Here is a 22,101-nt window from a genome sequence, read left to right as displayed (position 1 = left end):
GATTTCTGTTATTAAAGGAACAGCTTTGTTACAGTGAATCTGTATGAACTTCCCAAGCGTGAATGACCTACTTCCCCCCCATGGACTCAGACTGCTTCATTCGCTCGTTCGTTTATTCGTTCCCTCGTTTCCCCCCGCCGCTCCCTCCATCTGTCAGCGATTGAGCTCCATTACTTGGACGGAAAGAGGCAGAGGGCTTCAAAGCACGAGCTCCTCTCCCTTCCTGTCATGGTGATTGATTTCAGAACAAGATGTTTGCCTTTCATGCTGACCATGCATGACCTCTTCAGTCTGAATGGGGTCTTCATTTCCCCTTCCCTCTAAGGATTCACACTCTTAGCCCTTGCCTTTAATTAGATACATCTTTAAACCCGCTCTTATTGTTTGTTTTATTGAGTTGGGCTAATGAAATATTCTCTTTGATGAGTGCCGGATGGTGGAGGGTGGTTGACCTTTGTTGTAATAGAGTTAATTTCTTTTAACCTGCGTTTGAAGGCTATTGGCTTGTTCTCCCCTGCTGTTACTAAAGCAATAAGTCTTTAATGCATGGCCTCGAGTCACTTAATGTGTGTATGCTGTTTTTTTCTAAACTGATGGGAACTTAAACCTGAATAAACACCAACTCATGGGGGTCAAAGCGGGGACCTACATTGAGGTCCCCATGGGTACAAAAACTTACAAATCATACAGAATGGGTTTTTGAATATATTGTTGGATATATTGAACATATATTGCATATGTATTGCATTAAGCTAACTGAGACTTGTTATAGCGCTTGCATATCATTGCTCCAATGTACTCGTCCTGTCAGCCGGTACTGTGCTCATAGGATGCGCTCTTCAAATCCAGACACAAACATGCGCTGTATATTGTTTATTATATATTAAAGTGCAAAAGAAACCAATAAAATGTAATGTCGCAGTTATGTCATCAATTAAGTCTAAATTACTAATTACTAAAAAGGGGATTAAAGTTACCTTATAATTGTGCATGAATGCAAGTATATTTTATATATGAGACAAATTAAAGAACATATCTTGGAAATACAGTGGTTTTCAAAACTGATTCAATTCATCATCATCATTAGTAGAGATTCTAAGAGCTGAAGTGGGTCAGAAAAGGTAAAGAGTTACGATGTGTCAGATCTGCGTCATGTTCAGCAGTAGTCAAAATAACATAATAACCCAGAATACTGTGATGTCTGATAATCAAAGAACAAAAGACAAAAAGAGAGAATCAATAACTTTTGTAACTTTAAAGATTCATCTATATTTAATTTAGAACTTAGTTTTTTGATAACATTATCCAGTTTCTGTATATTTTCTACTTGCTGAAGGGCAATCTGAATAAATCTGAATTCATCCTGCTTTAAAGAGCTTGAGCATTTAAAAAAGCAGATGACTAAACTGTAGTGCATGCTTATAAAAACAGAATGCTTCTGCACCTTGGTGTGGATGCTAAAAGGGGTGCACGATAAATATCTGCCGATAATTCACATTAATGATTAATCCACATTCAGTGTGGATTTGTGCAGCTTGTCAGTTAACAACGGCTCTGTGAAGTAATGGTACTCTATGCGAAACCACTCAATTTACTGCTGATTAGAGAACCGGCTTTACTTATGAGATGCACATTAATTATCGGCCGATATTTATCGTGCACCCCTAGATGATAATGTAGTTATCATTATTGTTATCTTTACAGTTATAGTTCTTGTTGTGAACGTGCCTTTATTCCTATCTTACACTAGAATATTTATTTATTTTTTTTCCTGAAAAACAAGCAGTGTAGAGCCTGACTCAGAGGGAAGATGGATGTGTGGTTTTTACCCACTCATGTGGAGGGCACAGGTCCCCTCCCCTCTCTTTTCATCTACTTCACTTCTTCCATCCATCTTTGGAATGGAACTAAATTGCTGTGTTATATTTTCTAAATCAGTGATCGCTTGGTCACAAAAGCCTATTGCTTCTAGTGCCGTCTCAAAGCAACACTTTATGTTGTGTGCTTTCCTGTTAGTGGAGTTTTTTCTGTATTTCTTTTTTGGCTAAAGAAAAAAATCTTCCCTCGGGGCCACAGATAAGAGTAATAAAACAGAGGCCATGGACAGAATCTGTCTCCGTCTTACAAAAGCCTGTGTAGTTATGCATGGCATGGGAACTGATCCCTGGAGTGGCTCTGCTGTAGAACAGGGGTGTAATCACGGAATGGGATCGAAGTGCAGTTCTCCCATGCTGTTCTCTTTCTGTCTCTCTCATTTGCTGCTGGGTAAAGGGAGTGGGAGTTTTCCTGTTTGCCTCGTCAGCATCCCCTGCATCTGTAGGATAGTGAGCACAGCCCTCGTATGTGTCACTAATGAATCAGGAGGACAAACATGTTGTTCAGAGTCTACAACTCTAAATTGATTTTATTTTTGTTTGTTTTATTTAATTTTGTATCCAAAAAGTTGGATTCAGAATCTGCTTGGCTGATAAATCTGAATGGGAATGTCTGTGCATTTGTCTGTCTGTTGTCTTAATGTGTCTTTTTTTCTGTTCAGACATCATTACATTTTCACGGTGAAGCAGATGAAAGATAAAAACCCATGTAGACTGTAAAAACCTACTTTGCACTTGAAAGCTGCTGCCTTTGAGGGATGTCTGTGAGAGAGTACGGAGGTGTTTAAAGTCCCCACAGCAAAAGAAGAACTTCTAGAAAGCAAGGCAGCAAAGTGAACTCTTGGGAGTTTGTGTTATGTGTATTTGTGGGTAGATGTTCTTGTATCCAGAGTTTACCTCGCTGAATCTCTTGGGAAATGGCAAAAAATATACAAATAAAACCAAAACAAGTTTTCTCTGAAATGGAAGCCTTTGTTTTAACATAGCAGAAGGTGAAAGCAGGGTTTTTTTTTTTTTTTTGAAGTTTTTTGCACTCATTCTGAATCTCTGTATGTGCTGTATGATAAGAATGCTACAGGCAAAGGAAGACAGATAAATAAAATATGCAGAAAAAAGGCTACTCTTTTCTTACTTCTAGAATAGAAAACAGGTCTTCACCAAAAAAGTAGGTTTTAAGTTTTTTTTTTCTCCAAGAATAAACTAGACAAGTATAAATGAGCAATTTATCGTCAGATGTTTTCCCAGAGTGAACTTCTTATGTTTCTTCTTTCAGCATCACATGTTGTTGTACTTAATTCACACTGAAAGACGCACATTCAGGCCAGATGTGCTCACAGATGGATTAATGAAGTTTGCCATGTTGTCGAAAGATCACTGTAGTTCCTGCAGAAGAAAAGCTCATGGAATCAGGCCCATCCATTTAATCATGTGTCCCAGACCCACCTTGGCTGTAATTCAGCACACACTCGAGCGCTAGTGATCATGGAAGTGATTGCTGTGGAAAAGCCATTCAAGTTCACGCTCTTTATACTTGACAAACTCACTTTCCATATCCTTAATAATCTCATGCGCTTTTCTGTCAGAAAAACATACTGAATATTCCATTCAGAATATACTGTCAACTGCATACTAGTTTTACATATCTCATATACCAGTTAAAACAGCAATTTTAACAGTTAAATTGTATTATGGTACATTGTTGTCACATGATCCATTAGTGCAATAAAAGTGCAATACACAAGTGCAAAGGTTAGTGTAATTCTTAGTGTGTATTTTCAAACTGTGTGTTAAAAAATTTGAAAGTCATTTTCATTTTTGATTTTGTTGTATTTTTAGTGCAATTATGAGTGATATATTATTAACTTTTGGCAGTTTGGCAGTCATTCATCACATTAAAAGTGGTCAACTGCATTGTGGGATACACTGTTTTTTTCTATTCATTTGAGTATTCCATGCCTACATATTGCTTCCTTTCAAATATAGCAAGTATTATGTCTGAACATATACTCATCCTCGTCTCAATGTCATCTATGAGGAGCTTCTCCTCTCAAGCAGCTGAAATGAATCAACTACAGCTTGATTTTTTGAGTCTGAATGATTCTGATGGCTGAATAGAGAGATATGGCATGAATAGAGGTTGTCCCTCAGCACAGATACCCGGAGTGCTCTATCAGAGCTGAAGAGCTGATGGCTGGTTATCAGCCTGTCATATCTTGCAGTCCTAACATGCTGTCTGCTCAGCTGAGAGTTCTTTTGATGTTTCTGACTTCAAGTACAAGAACAAGGCTATTAAACATGTAATGTCTCTGAAGCATGTAATCTGATTTGGTACATAAGTTTAACATGATAAATGATGATCCGCAGGCGGATGAGGGCTGATGGTGTATCTCCTCTCAAACACACACACACACACACACACACACACAGCTGCCCATCATTTTGTAACTGGTCTGTTCCTTCTTGTGTTTTTGGACAAAGGTTGTAATGCAGTTTATTTTGCCATTGAGATTGCTGGACAGTGTGACATTAGATTAGTTTTGAGATACCTAAAGTTGTAAGTTATGTATGAAAGTGTTTAAGCAGAGATTTTTAAACTACAGTAGCAAAATAATTTATGATTATTTATTTTTGTGAATCACTACAATCTGTCAGCTTCAGTGAATCAATTCAAAAAGATTCAAGGATTCATTTGCTTCATCCCTAAAAAAAGGTTCCTATAGCACTCCCCAGTTTTAGTAGGAAAATCATTTAAAGTAGAAACTATTTAATATAATGTTCTGTTTTTAAATGTAATCTATTCCTGTGATGGCCAGGCTTAATTTTAAGCAGCCATTCTTTCGGTCTTCAGTGTCTCACGATCCTTCAGAAATCATTTTAATATGTTGATTTGGTGCTCAGGAAACAGCCATTAGTATTATCCATGTTGAAGACAGTTGTGCTTAATGTTTTTGTTGAAATGGAATACATTTTTAATGTATTCTTTAAGTATATTCTTTTCTTTTCATCAAGTGTTAAATATTCTGAATCACTGTGCTGTTTCTAGTATTCACTCCTACTCTAAACTGTGTCTAATGTCTCACTTTTTCCTTCCTTTAGTGTGCTGTTTTTGGCACGGGAAGTATCCATCTCTCCGTAGCTGGAGTATAATAAAGTAATTGATTGGTTCTGTAAGCAGAGATATGTGAAGATACACTGCTCCCCTGCAGAGACAAGCTTTGTCATATTGAATATTGATCTTCCTGTCTCGAGTCCTCTGTGGATGAGAAAGTTCTGTCAGACCGGAGCACTGCTCCTCTGCTTCCTCTGCTGTATTTGAGACTCCTTTTATCAAAATGCTTGTTTTTCTGTGGGGTAAAGATTATTTTATTTAGCAGCTTGGCAGAACAATGTTTGCTGGAGGATGACAAGCATACGCCTACTGAAGTGTGTACCGCATAGGTTGTGCAATGTGTTTTCTTACACAATACATTCAGCTTGTAAAAGGAATGGTCTTCATGCTGTTTATTATTGGTCCTTAATGACATTAAACTACACGTCATTTACATAACCAAGTATGGTGATCCATACTCAGAATTCGTGCTCTACATTTAACCCATCCAAAGTGCACACACACATTAGTGAACACACACACACACTGTGAACACACACCCGGAGCAGTGGGCAGTCGGGAAGCAGTTAGGGGTTCTGTGCCTTGCTCAAGGGCACCTAAGTCATTGTATTGCCAGCCCGAGACTCGAACCCACAACCTTAGGGTTAGGAGTCAAACTCTCTAACCACTAGGCCACGACTTCCCCTTTGTGCTGCGTAATGTTTCCGTTTTGATGAATAAAGTTAAAAAGAACAGTGTTTATTGGAAATAAAAATCTTAACAAATATTTTTACTGTCACTTTTGATCAGTTGAATGTGTCCTTGCTAAATAAATGTATGAAATGTATAAATCTTACTGAGCCCAAACTTTTCGAACGGTAGTGTATAGTGGGAAATGCTGTCTGAGAAAGGTTTGATTTTATTTATTGAGATTTGATTGAATCTTGAGAAGTGTACATTATTATAAGACTACAACAACCATTTTTTGTCTTCGCTCTGAGCGTTAGTTAAGTCTGCATTCAGAAAAGTCATTTTAGAGGCTTAGAGGTTCTTACATTTTGATAAAATATTATAATCCTTAATTTTTTTTTTATTTGTATAGTAACGAATTTCTCACAATAAAATTTATAATGAAAAGTGTATTTATGTATTTATAATGAAATTCATGTGTCAAAATGTTTAATTATAATTTTTTTCTGGCAGAAGGACATGACCCTGAAGCCCCAGGAGCGGAGACAGAACCAGGCAGGACCGCTGCGCAAGAAGAAGCCCGGCCGAGTGCCGAACGGGTTGAGTTTGGACCTACACAAGGGCCGACTCAACCACAGTAACCACCAGCATCACCACTCTGACCAGGAGAACAACCCTCGCCTGGCCCATACACACAGCAAGAAGAAGAAACACCTGCAGAAGAAACACAGACCTGTGAGTCCAACTTTATCTTTTGAAACAGGAAAACATATAGGCCTTGTATTTGGTTGATTAGCTTCTTAAAGATTTTCCACAATCCTGTGCATGAGCTTCAGCACATGGTTGAGTAAAGCTGTTCAAAAACAGCTTTTGTTTTTATTTTCAGTTAGTCAATTTAGTGCTTCAACTTCAACTTTTATGTTTTCCATTTGCATCTAATTACAATTTACTTAACTGAGACACTTCTCTGTATGTGTTTTTGTGAATTTCTTTACAAAATTAAATCATGATTAGATTGTGTATTGAGGTGATGTAAAACTACAGTCATGCTAATTTCTCAAAGCTGCGTATGTCTGTCTTCACTGACAATGACTGAACAACAGAAAAGGTGTGACAATCTGACTTCATTAAGGCAGAGCCCATTTGAATCAAGTAATTGCAGATGATTATTAGCCATCTATGTAGCAGCCTAACATTTATTACTGACAGAGGTAATTAATATGACACCAGGTTTTACAGGCACGCTGGTGGTTTGTTGGGTCTTTCTGGCATTACACAATGACAAAAATGTGGACTGATTTACAAAAAGTGCTAAAGTGGGGGGAGATAGAGAATAATAAATATTGTGTCCTCTAAGATTAGATCCGAAAAGACACTGCTGATTAATTTAGTCATTAAGGATGAATGAGAAGAGGATGGCGCTGTTTTTTTGGGGGGGAACTTTTTTTTATGTTGAAAATTAAATTAGTCACTCTTGTTATTGTTGCTACGAGGTGTTGCACTATTGCTCTTTGTGTTTGTGGCAATTATGAAATCCTCTTGTTTTGGTAATGAGTATTTATAGCATGTTTACACAAAGGAATCTACAAGATGGATTTAAATGCTGGTTAAGACAAGAAAAGATGAGATTTAAACACATTATAGTATGGGCCGGATTTTAACGATCTACACGAAGAGTGTAAAGCGTACAGCGCAGGTTCACTCAGGGCGTGTCCAAATACACTTTTGCTATTTTAACGATGGAAAATTGGTCCATGCGCCGGGGGGCATTTTTGGAATGGGTTGTCCCTATTCTCTTATTAAGTAATGAGCGTAACGTTCAATAAACCAACCAGAGTGTCATCTCCCATTCCCTTTAAGAGCGAGATGCGCTCGCATTTGTTGGCGGAAGGGCTGAACGATTCTCAAACAAAGAAACCGATCTGCTTGTGTGCATCCCTATGTGTAATAAGCAAAGTAAACGCGCACTGTGGACCCGCCCAGAGGCGCATTTTCTACCACGTGCTTTTTAAAAAACCTTTGACTTTGACGAGGTTTGAGCTGGTCTATGGTGCAGTCTATTTTCAGCTCATTAAAATAGCAATGCACCTGAACACACGTCTTTTTTAGACCAGCACGCCCCTATGCACACAAATGGGCGCAAATGCATTTGCTAATTAAATGATGTGGCGCTGGACGGGAAAATGCAAACGGCGCCGGACTGAAACTAGCAAAAATTAGCAAAAAAGTTTTTACGCTCGCTTGAGGTGGTTTTTGACTTGTGTGAAAAGAGTTAACGTGAATAATGGGAGATGGAAATACATTTTGCGAATAAATTCCTCCAAGTGCATCAAAAAAGTAATGTGACTTTGCGCTATGGGACGGCAAATCCTGACTAACCAGCTGACCGATCTTGTTTCACAGCATCTGAAATGTTGTTATATGGTCATTTGGAAATGACCGAACACAATCTGTCATCAAAGTATTTCTGTATAATTGCCTCCCAGAATAGTTAAACGACTGCATTCCCAAACAGCAGCATCCACCTCCGAAAGCAATTTATTATATAGGAGAATTATTATATTCAGTAGCTTCTCCTACATTTCTTAGTTATGTATAGTGCCAGTTTATCAGGAAGTGTGGATTATGTTCTCTTTGACTCATTGGATGGTAACGGTGCTTTTTCTTAAATGTTTTGTGCGTTATTACAATTTTGTGCGTAAGTTAAATTCACAACTTTGGATAGAAACCCGGCTAATGGCTCCTTAATTGTTAATGTCTGGAGCCGTGTGTGGATTTTGATATGAGAGGACAACAGAAGATGGATTTTTTTTCCACTGTAGGAAGCATTATTATGGATTCTGGACTTTTATTTTTGCAAGAAGTGATTGTTTAAAGTTGAAACGCCTTAATGATGGATTTGGTTTTTAAAAACACAGCTGTTCATTTTATAAGGCATTAATTGATGGACTGGAGTCATTCTGATGGCACCCATTCACTGCACAGGATCCATAACGTAATTTTCTCAAATCTGTTCCAATGAAGAAACAAAATAACCTGTGTATTGCATGACTAGGAGTATTTTCAGTTTTTGGTGAACTATTCCTATAAGCACAGAAAAAACAATAAATGCAATAAATGTCTCTCAAACGTGGTCCATACACTTTATTTTAAAACTTGTAAAGTCATACAGTAGCTTTGTTTTACAAACACACGGAAATTGAAGTTATTCACTGACAATCCATGGTGTTGTGAACATCTGCATTGAATTGATTCATCTAACCGATTTATTGAAAGAATATGGCTCAAAAGAATGATTCATTCACTCATGCTCCAAGGAGAGCTAGGTCTGAAGTCATGATTTTTGAAGATGTTGACCTGAATTTAAGTCTAACAATGCTACAGTATGACTTCAGGAGACTTATATGGACAGCTGTTATTATACCTTAATAGTATTTGCATCCTTTTTGAAGCTTCCCAATTCATTGTAATAGGATGTGGATTGTACATTCTTCAAAACATTCAGGGATACAGCTTTGGAACCATGTGAGGATAAGTAAATAATGACAGTTTCTTTTTGGGAGGGTGAAATATTTCTTTAAACACATGCTCAAAGGCATACACACTTTTCCCATAGATGGAAGCTGCAGACAGGAAGGGTACAGGCACCATTTGTCCTTGTTAGAAAGAAAGAGAGAGAAAGAGAGATTGCACAGCTTTCTCATTTATCATGTGTATTCTGCCAATGGCTGAATTAAGGGCAGACAAATCCATCTCTCATGGAGCAGTCTGAAGGAAGTGATGGCTAGGACACTTTAAGCTTTTATCAAACACCAAGGCAATGGCCATAAACTTGAGTTACGCTGGATAGTGGGGGATTCAATACCCTTTCTTCATTGTTTCATCCTCTTTCTCCCTTGACCTTCTTTTCTGCCTAGCTGTGTGTGTATTTTGTGCTGCACAGGTCTGAGTTTGACATCCAGGGCATGTGTCAAACATTGCTTATTTATGTATGCATGTATGTACAAATACTACATTTACATTTATTTATAATAAATAAGATAAAAAATACAGTAAAATTCAAAACTATGTTTTACTCTTTTCCTTAGTGATTTCCCCTAGGCCTAAGAGCCCATCTTACATGTTCTGCCTGTGTGTATATGTTTGTGTGAATAAGAGAGTCTGTTCACAGTTGTGTGTGTCTGTATGTGGGATTCAGTCCCAGCAGATGGGTCTCAATGTTTCCTGCTGGGTTGACTCCGCTGACAGCTCTGACTCACCTTTATAACACTGTCACACAAAATATTGTTCACAGTCTTGGCTCCAGAACCCCTGGCTCCCCTCCCCTGAGCCCTGAACAGCTGTCCACTACAGTGATTGTGTGAAGAGCACTGATTTAGAAAATCGGGGAATCTGGCAGGCAACCCTGGGGAAGGATCCAGAGGAGCACTCATATCTCACATGGCCAGGAAAACATGATTATCCATCCCTTCATTTTCCAAACCGCTTGTCCTATGTACTGTAGGGTTGTGGGAATGCTGGAGGCTGTGCCAGTGTCTGTCAGTGGGGTGTAGGCAGGGAAACACACTGGATATTTTTAAGGAAACCATGACTATACTTCATATACTGGAGTTGACTTACAGGCTATTTCTTTTTTTGTTGTTATAGCATTTATATAAATCTAACACACACACATGTACACACACACACACACACACATACACACACATATATATATATATATATATATATATTCATACTAGTAAGAAATGTTTGAGCGCAAAATCAGTGTATTAGAATTATTTCTGAAAAATCATCCAAAAAACTGTATTATAACAATAGTACACAAATCTATACAAATACTATAGGTTTGATTAAATAAAAAGAGTCTTCTTGTGTAGGTAAATACTTCTATGATTGATTTCTTTATATTGATGCATTTTTAAATTATATATATCAGTTATTAATTAAATGTGATTTGAAATGTATGTCACCCTACCATGGACACCGTATGTGGGTATCTGAGTTTGTGCACTAATCACAGGGCCTTGCTCAGATGAGGTTAGCATGGTTGTCATCTGCCTGGGAGTATGTGTGTGTGCAAGACTGTTTATGAGTCGGTATTTGTGTTTGAATGTGAAGTGTTGTTTTTGTGTCAGAATATGCGTGCGTGTGCGTGTGTGTGTGTGTGTGTGTGTGTGTGTGTGTGTGTGGGACAGAAGTGGCATGCTGAGAGGCCCATCTGGCCAGAAACAAGCACATATTCTCTGGCCTTGCCGCTGGGAGCTGTGTTCAGTCGTTTGTGTGAGAAATGTACACAGTGTGACACTGCCGAAGAGGACACAGGGCCGGTATTTTCCTGATCAGTGTGTCCTCTTATTTACAGACATTTGTGAGTGGTCAATGGCTTGCTTAGTGTCAGTTTCTGCAGGAGGCTGTATATGGGCCAAGATTACATTTTGAGACACCTGGATTGAAAAGGTTTATCATTTGTAAGTATTTGTTTATGGACATGAAATTATGATACATTATATTATGTTATGTGGTGTTATCTTATGTTTTATTATATACTGTACTTTTTTCATTCCATGTACAGTTTGTGTGGCCACTTAAAATCAGCTGCATCAGACAGAGTGACAGATTTTTGTTATTTCAATTACATAAAACCATTTATGATGTTGTGGTTCCTAATAAAGTGCCCTGCCAGCTGGCAGTGACTGCTTTTATTTATTCAGCAAAGCCAGGCTTTACTTGGTGGGTGTTAATTTTGGACCATGTTTATATGCGTGGTTGTTCATTCATGTCAGTTATAGAGCCCACTCTAACCCACAAGCATCTCTAAGGCACACATGGAAACTCTCTCCAACTCTTTTGCCTTTTCTACTCTTTCTTGTGCTCTCAGGTTTGCAGCAGCTTCACTTATGCCTCCATCAGAGAACACAAGGACAAAGGACAAAATGTGACTCAGCGACACACACAAACACACACCTGATAAATGCTAGCTCCAGAACTGAACACACTAAAGTGGTAGCATTATTATTATCAGGCAGGGATTTTCACACTGGGTCCTGTGGGGAAAAAAAGTGTGCATATGTATGTATATATAAAAATACAGCAAAAACAGTAATATTATAGTCCCTCCAGAAAAACACAGATTTTTTTTTTGTGATTGTTGCGGGCAAAAATCCTTGATTTTGCGGCACGTTTTCTTAAAAAATGCGATGGAATATGCGGGATATTTTAGCAATTTTATGCGATGAAATTGCGTGAACTCGCAAAAAACTGCGGTTTGATGAAAAAGAGAAAAAAAAGGTGATTCCCCCAACACCTTTTTCTCACTAGGCTACTACCTTAATGTAAAGAGTAATTTCTTATTACTTCCTATGATAAGCGAGCATACTAAATCACAGAATATTTAAGTTGCAATCTCTTACTGCAACGTAAATTATTTTACATACTACTAATATAATTACAACTGTAAGTTTTTGGTACTTTTCTGTAACAAAAAAGTGCAATCTTACAACTGTAAAGTTGCATCAACTTCTGAATGAAACTACAACAGTGTTAGTAGCCTAGTGAGAAGGGGAATCACCTTTTTTTTTCTCTATTTCATCAAACCTCAGTTTTCGCAAGTTCTCACAATATAATTTTGCTCCACTGTCATGTAACAAATCGGGAAACTGCTTCACTCGTTTTTTGCGCTTATTTTTGTTGCCAAATAAGAACGATTTGCGCGCTTCAAGTTTCACCCTGGTTTTACTGCGAGGTTTGCAGATGATGTTCACGTCACATAATTACGTCACTTCATAAGGTTCCCATGGCAAAAGGGGGAAAATGGCGCTTTACTTGTGTGAAGTAAACGCAACATTTTTCAACTTTCTGCTAATATATATGTGAGTTTCTTGCAATGAAAATACAGGGATTATGAAATCATGCTAGCCCCGCATATTTTGTTTTCTGAAATCGGCAATTTATGCGGCAAAAGAGTGGCGTATTTGAAATAATGCGACCGAGCATAAATATGCGGCCTTTGGCTGATTATGCATTAAATCAGGCGATCACATAATCACGTTTTTTTGGAGGGACTGATATTATGGAGTATTATTACAATTTGAAGTAACTGATTTAAATGTTTAGATATTTCAAAAGGTCATGGCAAAGCTATAAAAATATATGCTGTACATTTTTGTGATTGAAAAGCTGAAATTTTTGCAGACATTACTCCAGGCTTTATTGTCATCTGGCACCCAGATATTTTTTGCCCGGGTCCATTTGAATTTAAGCAACACCTTTTATGAGTCACTTAAAACTCTCGTCTTTGTTTTCTTTATTTCTGGCAAAGAAATTTGTCCTAATGTTGCCTTTGTGTGACAGTTACTCTTACGCACATTCAGTAATAATGGTGCTAATGTAATGGTAATGCTACTTCCCGTCAGCCCCCAGCGCTTCCTTTTCCTCTGAGTCTTAATGCTGTTTGACAAGACTAGGCCATGATGTCCCCCTATCACAGTGCGGTTGTAATTTCTCCCCCTTGCTCCTCTCTCTCTCCCTGTTTGGAAGAAATGGAATTAGCTCTTTTTCCGCTCGCCATGTATTACAACGTCTCGGCTTGACAGGATTGGGTGAAGCGTTAACCTCGCAGACAAGCTTGTTAAGCATTGTTGCAGAGGTGACTGGGCTAAAGACAGGATAATAGACACCCTTGCTGCCGGCTGTCTGTCAAGTTGAGGGTGGGCAGTCCATATGCTGAAATTAAGCGAGAACAGTTTACCTTTCTGGGTTGTAATACCTCAGACAGTTGCTGTCAGTCAGACGGCTTGTGTATCCAGTATTAATTGCACCTCACTACAGCACTTGAAGAGCAGCATTGTTAAAACTGCATGTCAATCAAACCAACCCATTTAGCTGAAATCAAAAACGTATGGCCCTTCAAGAAGAGTTACAAACAGATGCACACACTGTTTTTAATTACAAAAAAATCTAAGATCCCTAATCAACTGTCTTGTTTAGTTACATGAAGCAAAATGTAAATGTAAACTTCCTGTGGTTTTTGTCATATAACCTTAAGTTTACTTCCTCCACTGTATAAATTTTTTTATGTTTTGATACACACAGACAAAAAATTAAATAATAATAATAATTTGTTGAGCTACCTCCTTTTTAGCCCATCAGGAGAACTGTTCAGCCAGTCATAGTACAACTATGTTCAGCTCTAAGACGGGAGTAATATCATTAAGTGCCATCCACATTTGAAACCGTTAACCTTGGGTCATTCTTAACCCTGGGTAAACAGAATCCAAGGATATCTTGCTTCAAGTTTCACACTGCTCATAATTTAGCCAGTATTAACAATAATATCTTGTTACTGCAATTCGCTATAATTCAGTACAATACAAAAGCAGTAATTTTCTAAATTACAAGTATGAAACCATTCCCTACCCAGGGTTAAAGAGAGGTTTAGAACGTTGACAACCCAGGGTTTAGGGTTTTTATTTATTTAAAAGATATATTTAGATGTAATAATTTTACAGGAACCAAGTTAAATACAGTACTCATAGATAGATAGATGGATGGATGGATGGATGGATGGATGGATAGATATAGATGGATAGATAGATTTTCCAGCAAACAGCCTGAAGATACATAGAAATGGTTTTAGCTGTCATTCGTAAATGTTTGTGTCTAGATTGTTAAACAAGGCCTATAAACACTTCATGAACTTTCTTCTGATCAATTCTCTTGTTCTTCCCATATTTTAGCATAAAGCAAACATTTCCCAGCATTCCATTCCATTTTTTCTTTTAGAAACTTCAGCAGAGAAGCTGGTACAGTAGTTTGTGGAGCTTGTGATTCTTTTTCCACTGGTCTGGCCAAGGTTTCCAGAGTGAGATTGTTGATCAGCTCATCGGGATGGAATTTAGCTCTGCATGGATCAGTGGTTGTACATCTGGACTGGAATTGAAGGCCAGTGTTTAGATGCCAGCATCACATTTGTATAGATTTGTGTAGTCTCCTTATGGAAACCCAGGCATTGCTCAACACCCTGGTGAACATAAAACACTGCCTACAGGAATAATTCACCAAAAATAGAAATAATCAAAATAACATTAAACCTGTTTTTTCATAGTTATTTAAATCCATTTTGCGAGTATTGTGGAAAGTAGTAGAACTTATCACAGTTTGCTTTACTGTTTTTATACACACAGTTCTCTTCTGTCACAACTCATTCTTCCTGATAACATAAACATTGAATCATTTCTCTCTCAGTGGCCATCAGACACCACAGAGTAATCATGTGGGTATATTCAACAAGGACTGATCTATCATGTGTTGTCACAGTCTGAATAAGCAAGCTAGGACTTGACTGTTACACCATATCCTAACCACACTCTTTATTGTTGGTTTCATGAAGAACTTTTAACACCCAGTCCACAAAAAGTTCATTAAAGTACAAAAAAAAAGAAAAAAATTGGTTGGTTCTTCTATGGTATTGCTGTGATTCGTAGTCTTTGTGTCTTGTAAGGATATGATGTAACATTCTGGGTGGAACTTAAACTTTAATACCAAGCTTAAAGAAACTACTTTTCTAAAAAAAAAAAACTTTATCTCCAAAACTAAGGTTATGTTTGAAATCATATGAAAGTAAGTTGCATCACCCTCAGGTGGATCTGTGAAGGAACCAGGAGGTGTTTGGCACCTAGTGAACCTGTAAAGACACTATTGATCAGGAAACCCTGCAGGGGTCCTTTGAGGGAATGGGAAAGTGAGAGCGGAGAGAGGAGATGTTGAAACATGCGGGGCGAAATCTGAATGAAAAAGGAAAAAGGAGCTAGTGGAAAGAGAGAAGGCTTTTATGGTCAGAACAGATGGGGTGATATTTCATGTCCAGTACACAGCACACAGAGAAACATAAATTCCAGTCAGTATTGAATACAGAGCCTCCTGCAGGGAAGCCGTTCATAGGTTCAGGCCCTTTCTGTGCTCGTTTTGAATAGCTCCCGGGAGATATTCTGCTCTAGCGATGATCAAGGAACAGCTCTCAACACCGAAATCCTGACATCACGTACAATAAGAGCAACTGGCCTATGACAAGAAAAACTGGTTTCCATTCAGCACTGAAGAGCAGCTTTAGCTGAGTCTATTCTGGATGAATAAGCAAGCAAGCTCTCACCATGGCCTACATAAGTACAGCCGAATTTAGAGGTACTAAAGACACTATGTGTTGGTGCTGCGGAGATGGAAATAGAGTCTGTGTGTTTCTGTTTGGATGGATAGAGTGAATGAATGATCTGGGTGTGTTCTGATATAACTCAACAAATTGGCCATAAAGTGAATTGAATTTAATAAATAAAATCAAATTATGGCTACACGACCACCACTGAGCCACAGTCATCTCTATGTCTCCCTGTCCGTCTTTTGTTCAGCTGGGACCGGTTATAAATCTGGTCTCCCCTTAAAAATGAAGTTACTCAGAGAGCACTCCAGTGAGTAACTCCAACAGCAACAATTATTATTATTATTATTGTTACTGTTGTTATCATGATATGTTAATACATCGCATTTTTAATGCTTATTAACTGACTAATGTTCAAGTTACAGTTTGATTGTCTCACTATCAAATGTTTATGCGATCTGTATGGAATGTTCTGTTTTACTGCCAAAATTGCTCTTAAATTGAGAATGCGAAGAACACAGCAGGTGGTAACAAAGAAATGCACCCATTAACGCAATGTGCAGACACACACAAACAAACAATCAGAATTTAGCAGGAATTTAGGTGTAGGACAGCACTTTTCCTGTCAAAATAATTCTAAATTTGTTAAGCCCCTTTCACACTGCACGTCGGACCCGGCAAATTGCCGGAACATTGCCGGGTCGCCTTCTGTGTGAAAGCAAACACGTCCTGGGATTGATTCCGGGATTGGTCCGGGACCTAGTAACATTGCCGGGTTCAATCCCGGGACGAGCACTGTGTGAACAAAAGCCAGATCTAATGGCGTGTCGAAGTGATGACGCACGTTATCGCGCAACTCTTTTAACGGCTTTTTTGAAGGAAGATGTTCACGACAAAAAAATATGTGCAAACTGTATGAAGCAGAGATCAGTTAGTTGCTCACTTTCCTAGCTTTCGCTAGCTTCAGTGAAAGTATAACGTGCATAACGTTTTCGCCCTGATGTCACGTGTCGTTACGGGATCTTTACGGGTTGTGTGTGAAAGCCCGCACATATCCGGGGTAATCACTGGCAGTGTGAAAGTGCAAAATCTAGCGTCCCGGGAACAATTGCTGGAACGCTTTACCCGTGTATTTGCTGGAATCGCAGTGTGAAAGGGGCTTTAGCGATGTTAGTGAGAGCTACTATTTTCTTATTATTTGTAAACGGGGAGGTAAAATTTGTAGATATTTTCTGATTGGAAATGGGACAGAATACTTAATGCTTTGTTTTATTTGAGTTTTACTTGTTTCTTGCCCATTATTAGAACAAATTAATACAAATACTGATGTAGGAACTCTTGCCTTAGTTGTATAACTGCTTCTTTTGGGAGTTCAAATGAAGTTAACACATGACTGCCAAGTCTAGAAAATCTGAATGTCTGATTGCTGCTAAATGCCTTCAACCTCTAGCTTTACGAATGCTCATTAGTGAACAAACAGTTTGTCAGATGTGTGACAAAAACACAGATGTCATAAATTAAGTTAATAGAATTATAAATAACCCTGTGGGAGACGTTTGCTTATCATTTTAAGGAAAGTGTTATTGTAATATTATGCGCTTTGTACAGTAATGTTTTCTCACAGGTGAATGAGACAACCTAATCTGACAGCGTTGCGTTCACCCTCTCATTGTGTCGCTGGTTAGCCTCTGGTCTGTATACGTTCATGAGTTTTGGAGGAGGTGTGGCTTTGGTAAGTGATTTGCAGGAAGGATAGGATTCTGGGGCTTTCAAAGATAGATCGCTTTTCTAGTCTCTCTGAAATGACCTGCCCTACCTTAACACACACAGACTACATAGATAACATGCATACATTCACACATGGTTCTAGTTTCAGAGATAAACACACTGTTGAACTGTGCATAGGAATTTGATAATTTTATATATTTAATCTTTAACTGCATAACATTTCATAATACACTATAGAAAGTCATTATGAATATGCAAATACTTGTAAATATGTTTTTTTGAAAGTGCAGAGGCTGTATCATGTGTCTATGGGAGAATATTGTTGAAGATAGTTTGAGGAGAGCATCTGTTTATCTCTCTCTGCACACTTGCTGCCTATAGCCACCCCCAGGCAACACAATCGATTCGGAATTATTTTCTTTTATATTTTTCGTGTAAATTTTTTTTTTTTCCTGCTGGTCACTATGGTCAGTAACTTTCACAAATGTGTTTACGATGCTGTCTCACTATTAAATGTTTCTGCGATCTGTATGGAATGTTCTGTTTTACTGCCAAAATTGCTCTTGAATTGAGAATGCAAAGAACACAGCAGGTGGTAACAAAGAAATGCACCCATTTAACACAATGTGCAGACACACACAAACAAACACACACACACACACACACACACACACCCCATAGGTGTAATGGTTTTTATACTGTAGAAACTGTATATTCTTTATGTCCTCATAAGTCACTCTCTCCTTGTATTACCTGTGTCATACCCATGTCATTATACAAAGTTGTGTCCAGATATGTCACAATAACAAGAGCACAAACACACACACAGAGAGAAGCTAAAATTGAGAGCCAGAAATAACTTTATTAACTTGAGTGTTCTGTTGACAGAGAGGACAGAAACATCTCCAAACAGATGTTCGGTACTTCCACTTTGACCTCCTGCTGAACTCAATTAGAGTAGCAGGTATATTGAGCTGACAGATGTATGATAAAACAGAAAGCTGATGCTTTGGCACCCTCTGGTGTCCTGAGTGAAAAATGACTTCAATTGTGTTATTCAGGCTTCTTTAGGCTGTCTTTTTAGACTTTTTTTATTTTTTGTTGTTGTTCCTTCCATCATTCGTTTGCCCTTTCTCACTTCAGTTCTTTTCACTTCTTTCTCTCACCTGTTCTTATTTTCCATCATTGCAATCCCTATTCTGCCTTCTCCCCCTCTCTCTTTCTTAGTATTCATTGTCTTTGAGCTGTAGTCTCTCTCTGAAGTGATTGCCTGCTTTTGACCTTAGAGAACAGCAGCATATTTACATAGTAAAAAAAAAAAGTATTTAAAATTTGGTTTTAGTTAGCTCTACAAATTGATTGGTGTCTGTCGTGATGTTTTGTTGAGTGTGGAAAGCAGTGTCTTATTCTTTCCATAGAGACAGACTCTCCCCTGCAGCTTAACAATGCACATGTCAGAAGTGAAAGTGAAAGTGATGTGACATTCAGCCAAGTGTGGTGACCCATACTCGGAATTGTGCTCTGCGTTTAACCCATCCAAAGTGCAAACAGACAGTGAACACACACCCGGAGCAGTGGGCAGCCATTTATGCTGTGGCGCCCGGGGAGCAGTTGAGGGTTCAGTGCCTTGCTCAAGGACACCTCAGTCGTGGTTTTGAAGGTGGAGAGAGCGCTGTACATGCACTCCCCCCACCTACAATTCCTGCCGGCCCAAGACTCGAACTCACAACCTTTCGATTGCAAGTCCAACACTCTAACTGTTAGGCCATGACTTCCCTGACTTATTAAGTGCCTTAATAAGACAGACAGCCTGACAGCAGGGTGTACAGTGTCTGTGTGTGAATCCGGTTTAGTTACTGTATTTATATTGGAGCGATCTGGCTTCTATCATATAGACACGAGAGCCCTTTCTTTCTCCTCATCTCTCAACCTTTCCAGCACCTCTCCCCCCCACAGCAACAGTACCCTGCTCTTACCCCCCTTCCTCCTTCTTCCTATCACTCCCTGAAGCATTAACCATGTCAGTGCAGCACATGTAGTTCACAGGTCCGCATCGATCGCTCTGTGATAGAGGCCAGCCCTACTCGGACTGTTTTGCAGTGATTGCAATTGTTAAGGTCTTTTGTAATGACATGCACTCTGTCTCTCAGAAGGATGGTGTTTTTCTAATGCAGCAGCCGGTGATTTTGCTTCCTGCAAAATGAATTTGTGTTAAAAGAAATGCTGTGTTATTTAGCAGTGTTTTTGATTGCTTGATTGATTTTTCTATTAGTTATTTAGTGTTGCCTGTTATTGTTGTACACACTAACTCTAAGGATCTGTGTCCACCAAAACATTATTTCCTGAGACTAGCGTTTTTTGTTCTTGTTGTTTCAATTGATTTCAATGAGATCACTTCATCTCTTGACTTGAGCAATAGTAATAGGAAAAATAATGCTTGGAGGAACAATCCTTTCACAATGGGTCTAGCTACACTGAACCACAGCTAGGTGTTTTTTCAAAAAAGCAGCATTTTCAGCTGTGTAAAAACACTTTTGCGGATAAAAATCCAAAGTATTACACTTGCAAAACTTCAGACTGGTGTAGAAAAAACAACAACAAAGACAAAAAAATAGTTAAAATTCCCTAGATTTATGAGACCAGGTTATCATAGAGACTTGAGAATGGGCTCTTTTGATGACTTAGCAATCACACAGAACATCATAGCAACCACATATCAATCTTATAAAATTTTAAGTTTAAAGTAATTATTAAGGTATATTTGTATTTTTTTCTGTATATATTTATATAGAAACCAATTACAGAATTCTGTTGCACTGATGAAGTTTGCATGTGCATGATTGTGCAACATTAATGTCGTTTTTAAAAGCCTGGACAGACCAATCCGATTTCAAAGAACTAGCAGCAACGAAAGCCGATGGTGTTGTCACCTCGTGTCGGACCAAAAAGCTGCGCTTGAACCCACCGCACAGACTACAGCCGACAGCAGACTAACACGTGAGAGGACTGAGCTGTCCATATCAGCAGCTATCAATAATATATATTCACCATTCAAAAGAAGAAACCGAAACAAAGATATAAGAGATAAACGCAGATATACGAAATGTAAACCGGCACTTGCTTACCATTTTTAATATCAGTAATGTTGAATACGGCTTATGTTGTTATGAAAACATTTATATATTAGAATGATTGGCAAAGATCACGTAACATTTAAAACGACCTTCAGCCTGTACTGTCTTCATTCACATGCTTGTTTTCAACACTTTCACTTTAATTCTCGGCACTGACTCGTTTGCTAAACTGAACATCCAATCAGAGCCGATGTAAGCACGCCAAACAAACTAGTCCGACCATATCTCGCCATCGTCATTAAAATGGACTTCTTCCTTTTGCAGCACTTTCCTGCAGAATCTATAAATATTGTCTTGGGTTTGGCCACTCAGCACAGCAAGTCCGTTTTTCTCCCTTCAGCTAGTTTTGGACAGCAGATGTATTGGTTTGCGCTCAGACCAGAATTGTGGCCCGGGTCGATGCACTGTAAGAGCTGTGTGGTTTTGGACCAAGTTGACTGGAGTTTTCTTTGCCTTTTGGCTCCTTCGACACTCTCAGGGCGGCTGTTATTATTTCTCTTTGGGCTACACTGACAGACAATTCACTTGGTGTTAAAAATTTAATCTAGTTTAATTGGTTAATATAAATTAAAAATAGTAGAACAAAATTTGTGAGGGATTTGCAATCCTGTGTGGAATATGTAGGTTGTCAATGACATGTCAGTGTGGATTGCTGTTATTGTACTGTTATTTGCATCACTGTTGTAAATGCCTCGAGAAATATTTGTCTGTGTTTTTTTTGTCATAACCCAGTTTTGTCCTCTTGAGTGACAAATAAACATGATATAGTATAAAATGTTTACATACACACACACACATATACTCTACATACTCTATTGTAGATAATGTATATAAAGATAATACATTCTTCATTTACGAGGATTAGTTTAAACATTGGCATAGGTATTTGTACACCATTGAGGGCATATTTATGAATAAAAATATAGATTTTAGATAATAAAATACCTAAAAAGTTACTTATTGTCCCTTTAAATGCGATGGAATATGCGGGATATTTTTGCAATTTTATGCAATGAACTTGCAAAAACTGTGGTTTGATGAAAAAAAAAGAAAAAAAAAGGTGATTCCCCCAACACCTTTTTCTCACAAGGCTACTACCTTAATGTAAAGAGTAATTTCTTATTACTTCCTATGATAAGCGAGCATACTAAATCACAGAATATTTAAGTTGCAATATCTAACTGCAACGTAAATTATTTTACATACTACTAATATAATTACAACTGTAAGTTTTTGGTACTGTTCTGTAACAAAAAAGTGCAATCTTACAACTGAAAAGTTGCATCAACTTCTGAATGAAACTACAACAGTGTTAGTAGCCTAGTGAGAAGGGGGTGTTGGGGCAATCACCTTTTTTTCATCTATTTCATCAAACCACATTTTTCGCTAGTTCTTGCAATATAATTTGGCTCCACTGTCATGTAACAAATCAGG

At 38.2% G+C, this 22,101-nt stretch overlaps 2 protein-coding genes across 6 annotated transcripts in view; both read left to right on the top strand.

The window, feature by feature from the left end:
• The window catches only part of LOC113054362 (autism susceptibility gene 2 protein homolog), a 64,324-nt gene extending 57,735 nt beyond the window's left edge, over window positions 1-6,589 (top strand). For both annotated transcript variants that reach the window (XM_026219876.1, XM_026219875.1), the window contains one exon: window positions 6,166-6,589. In XM_026219876.1, coding sequence (XP_026075661.1) covers window positions 6,166-6,444 — 279 coding nt within the window. In that variant the 3' untranslated portion in view covers window positions 6,445-6,589. The remainder of the gene's footprint in view (window positions 1-6,165) is intronic.
• The window catches only part of LOC113054361 (HMG box transcription factor BBX-like), a 251,171-nt gene that overhangs the window by 178,148 nt on the left and 50,922 nt on the right, over window positions 1-22,101 (top strand). The gene's annotated exons all lie outside the window — the stretch shown is intronic.

Source organism: Carassius auratus, chromosome 35 (assembly GCF_003368295.1).
Source record: "Carassius auratus strain Wakin chromosome 35, ASM336829v1, whole genome shotgun sequence".
Classification (NCBI taxonomy): Eukaryota; Metazoa; Chordata; class Actinopteri; order Cypriniformes; family Cyprinidae; genus Carassius; species Carassius auratus.
This window is presented reverse-complemented; position numbering and strand designations above follow the sequence as displayed.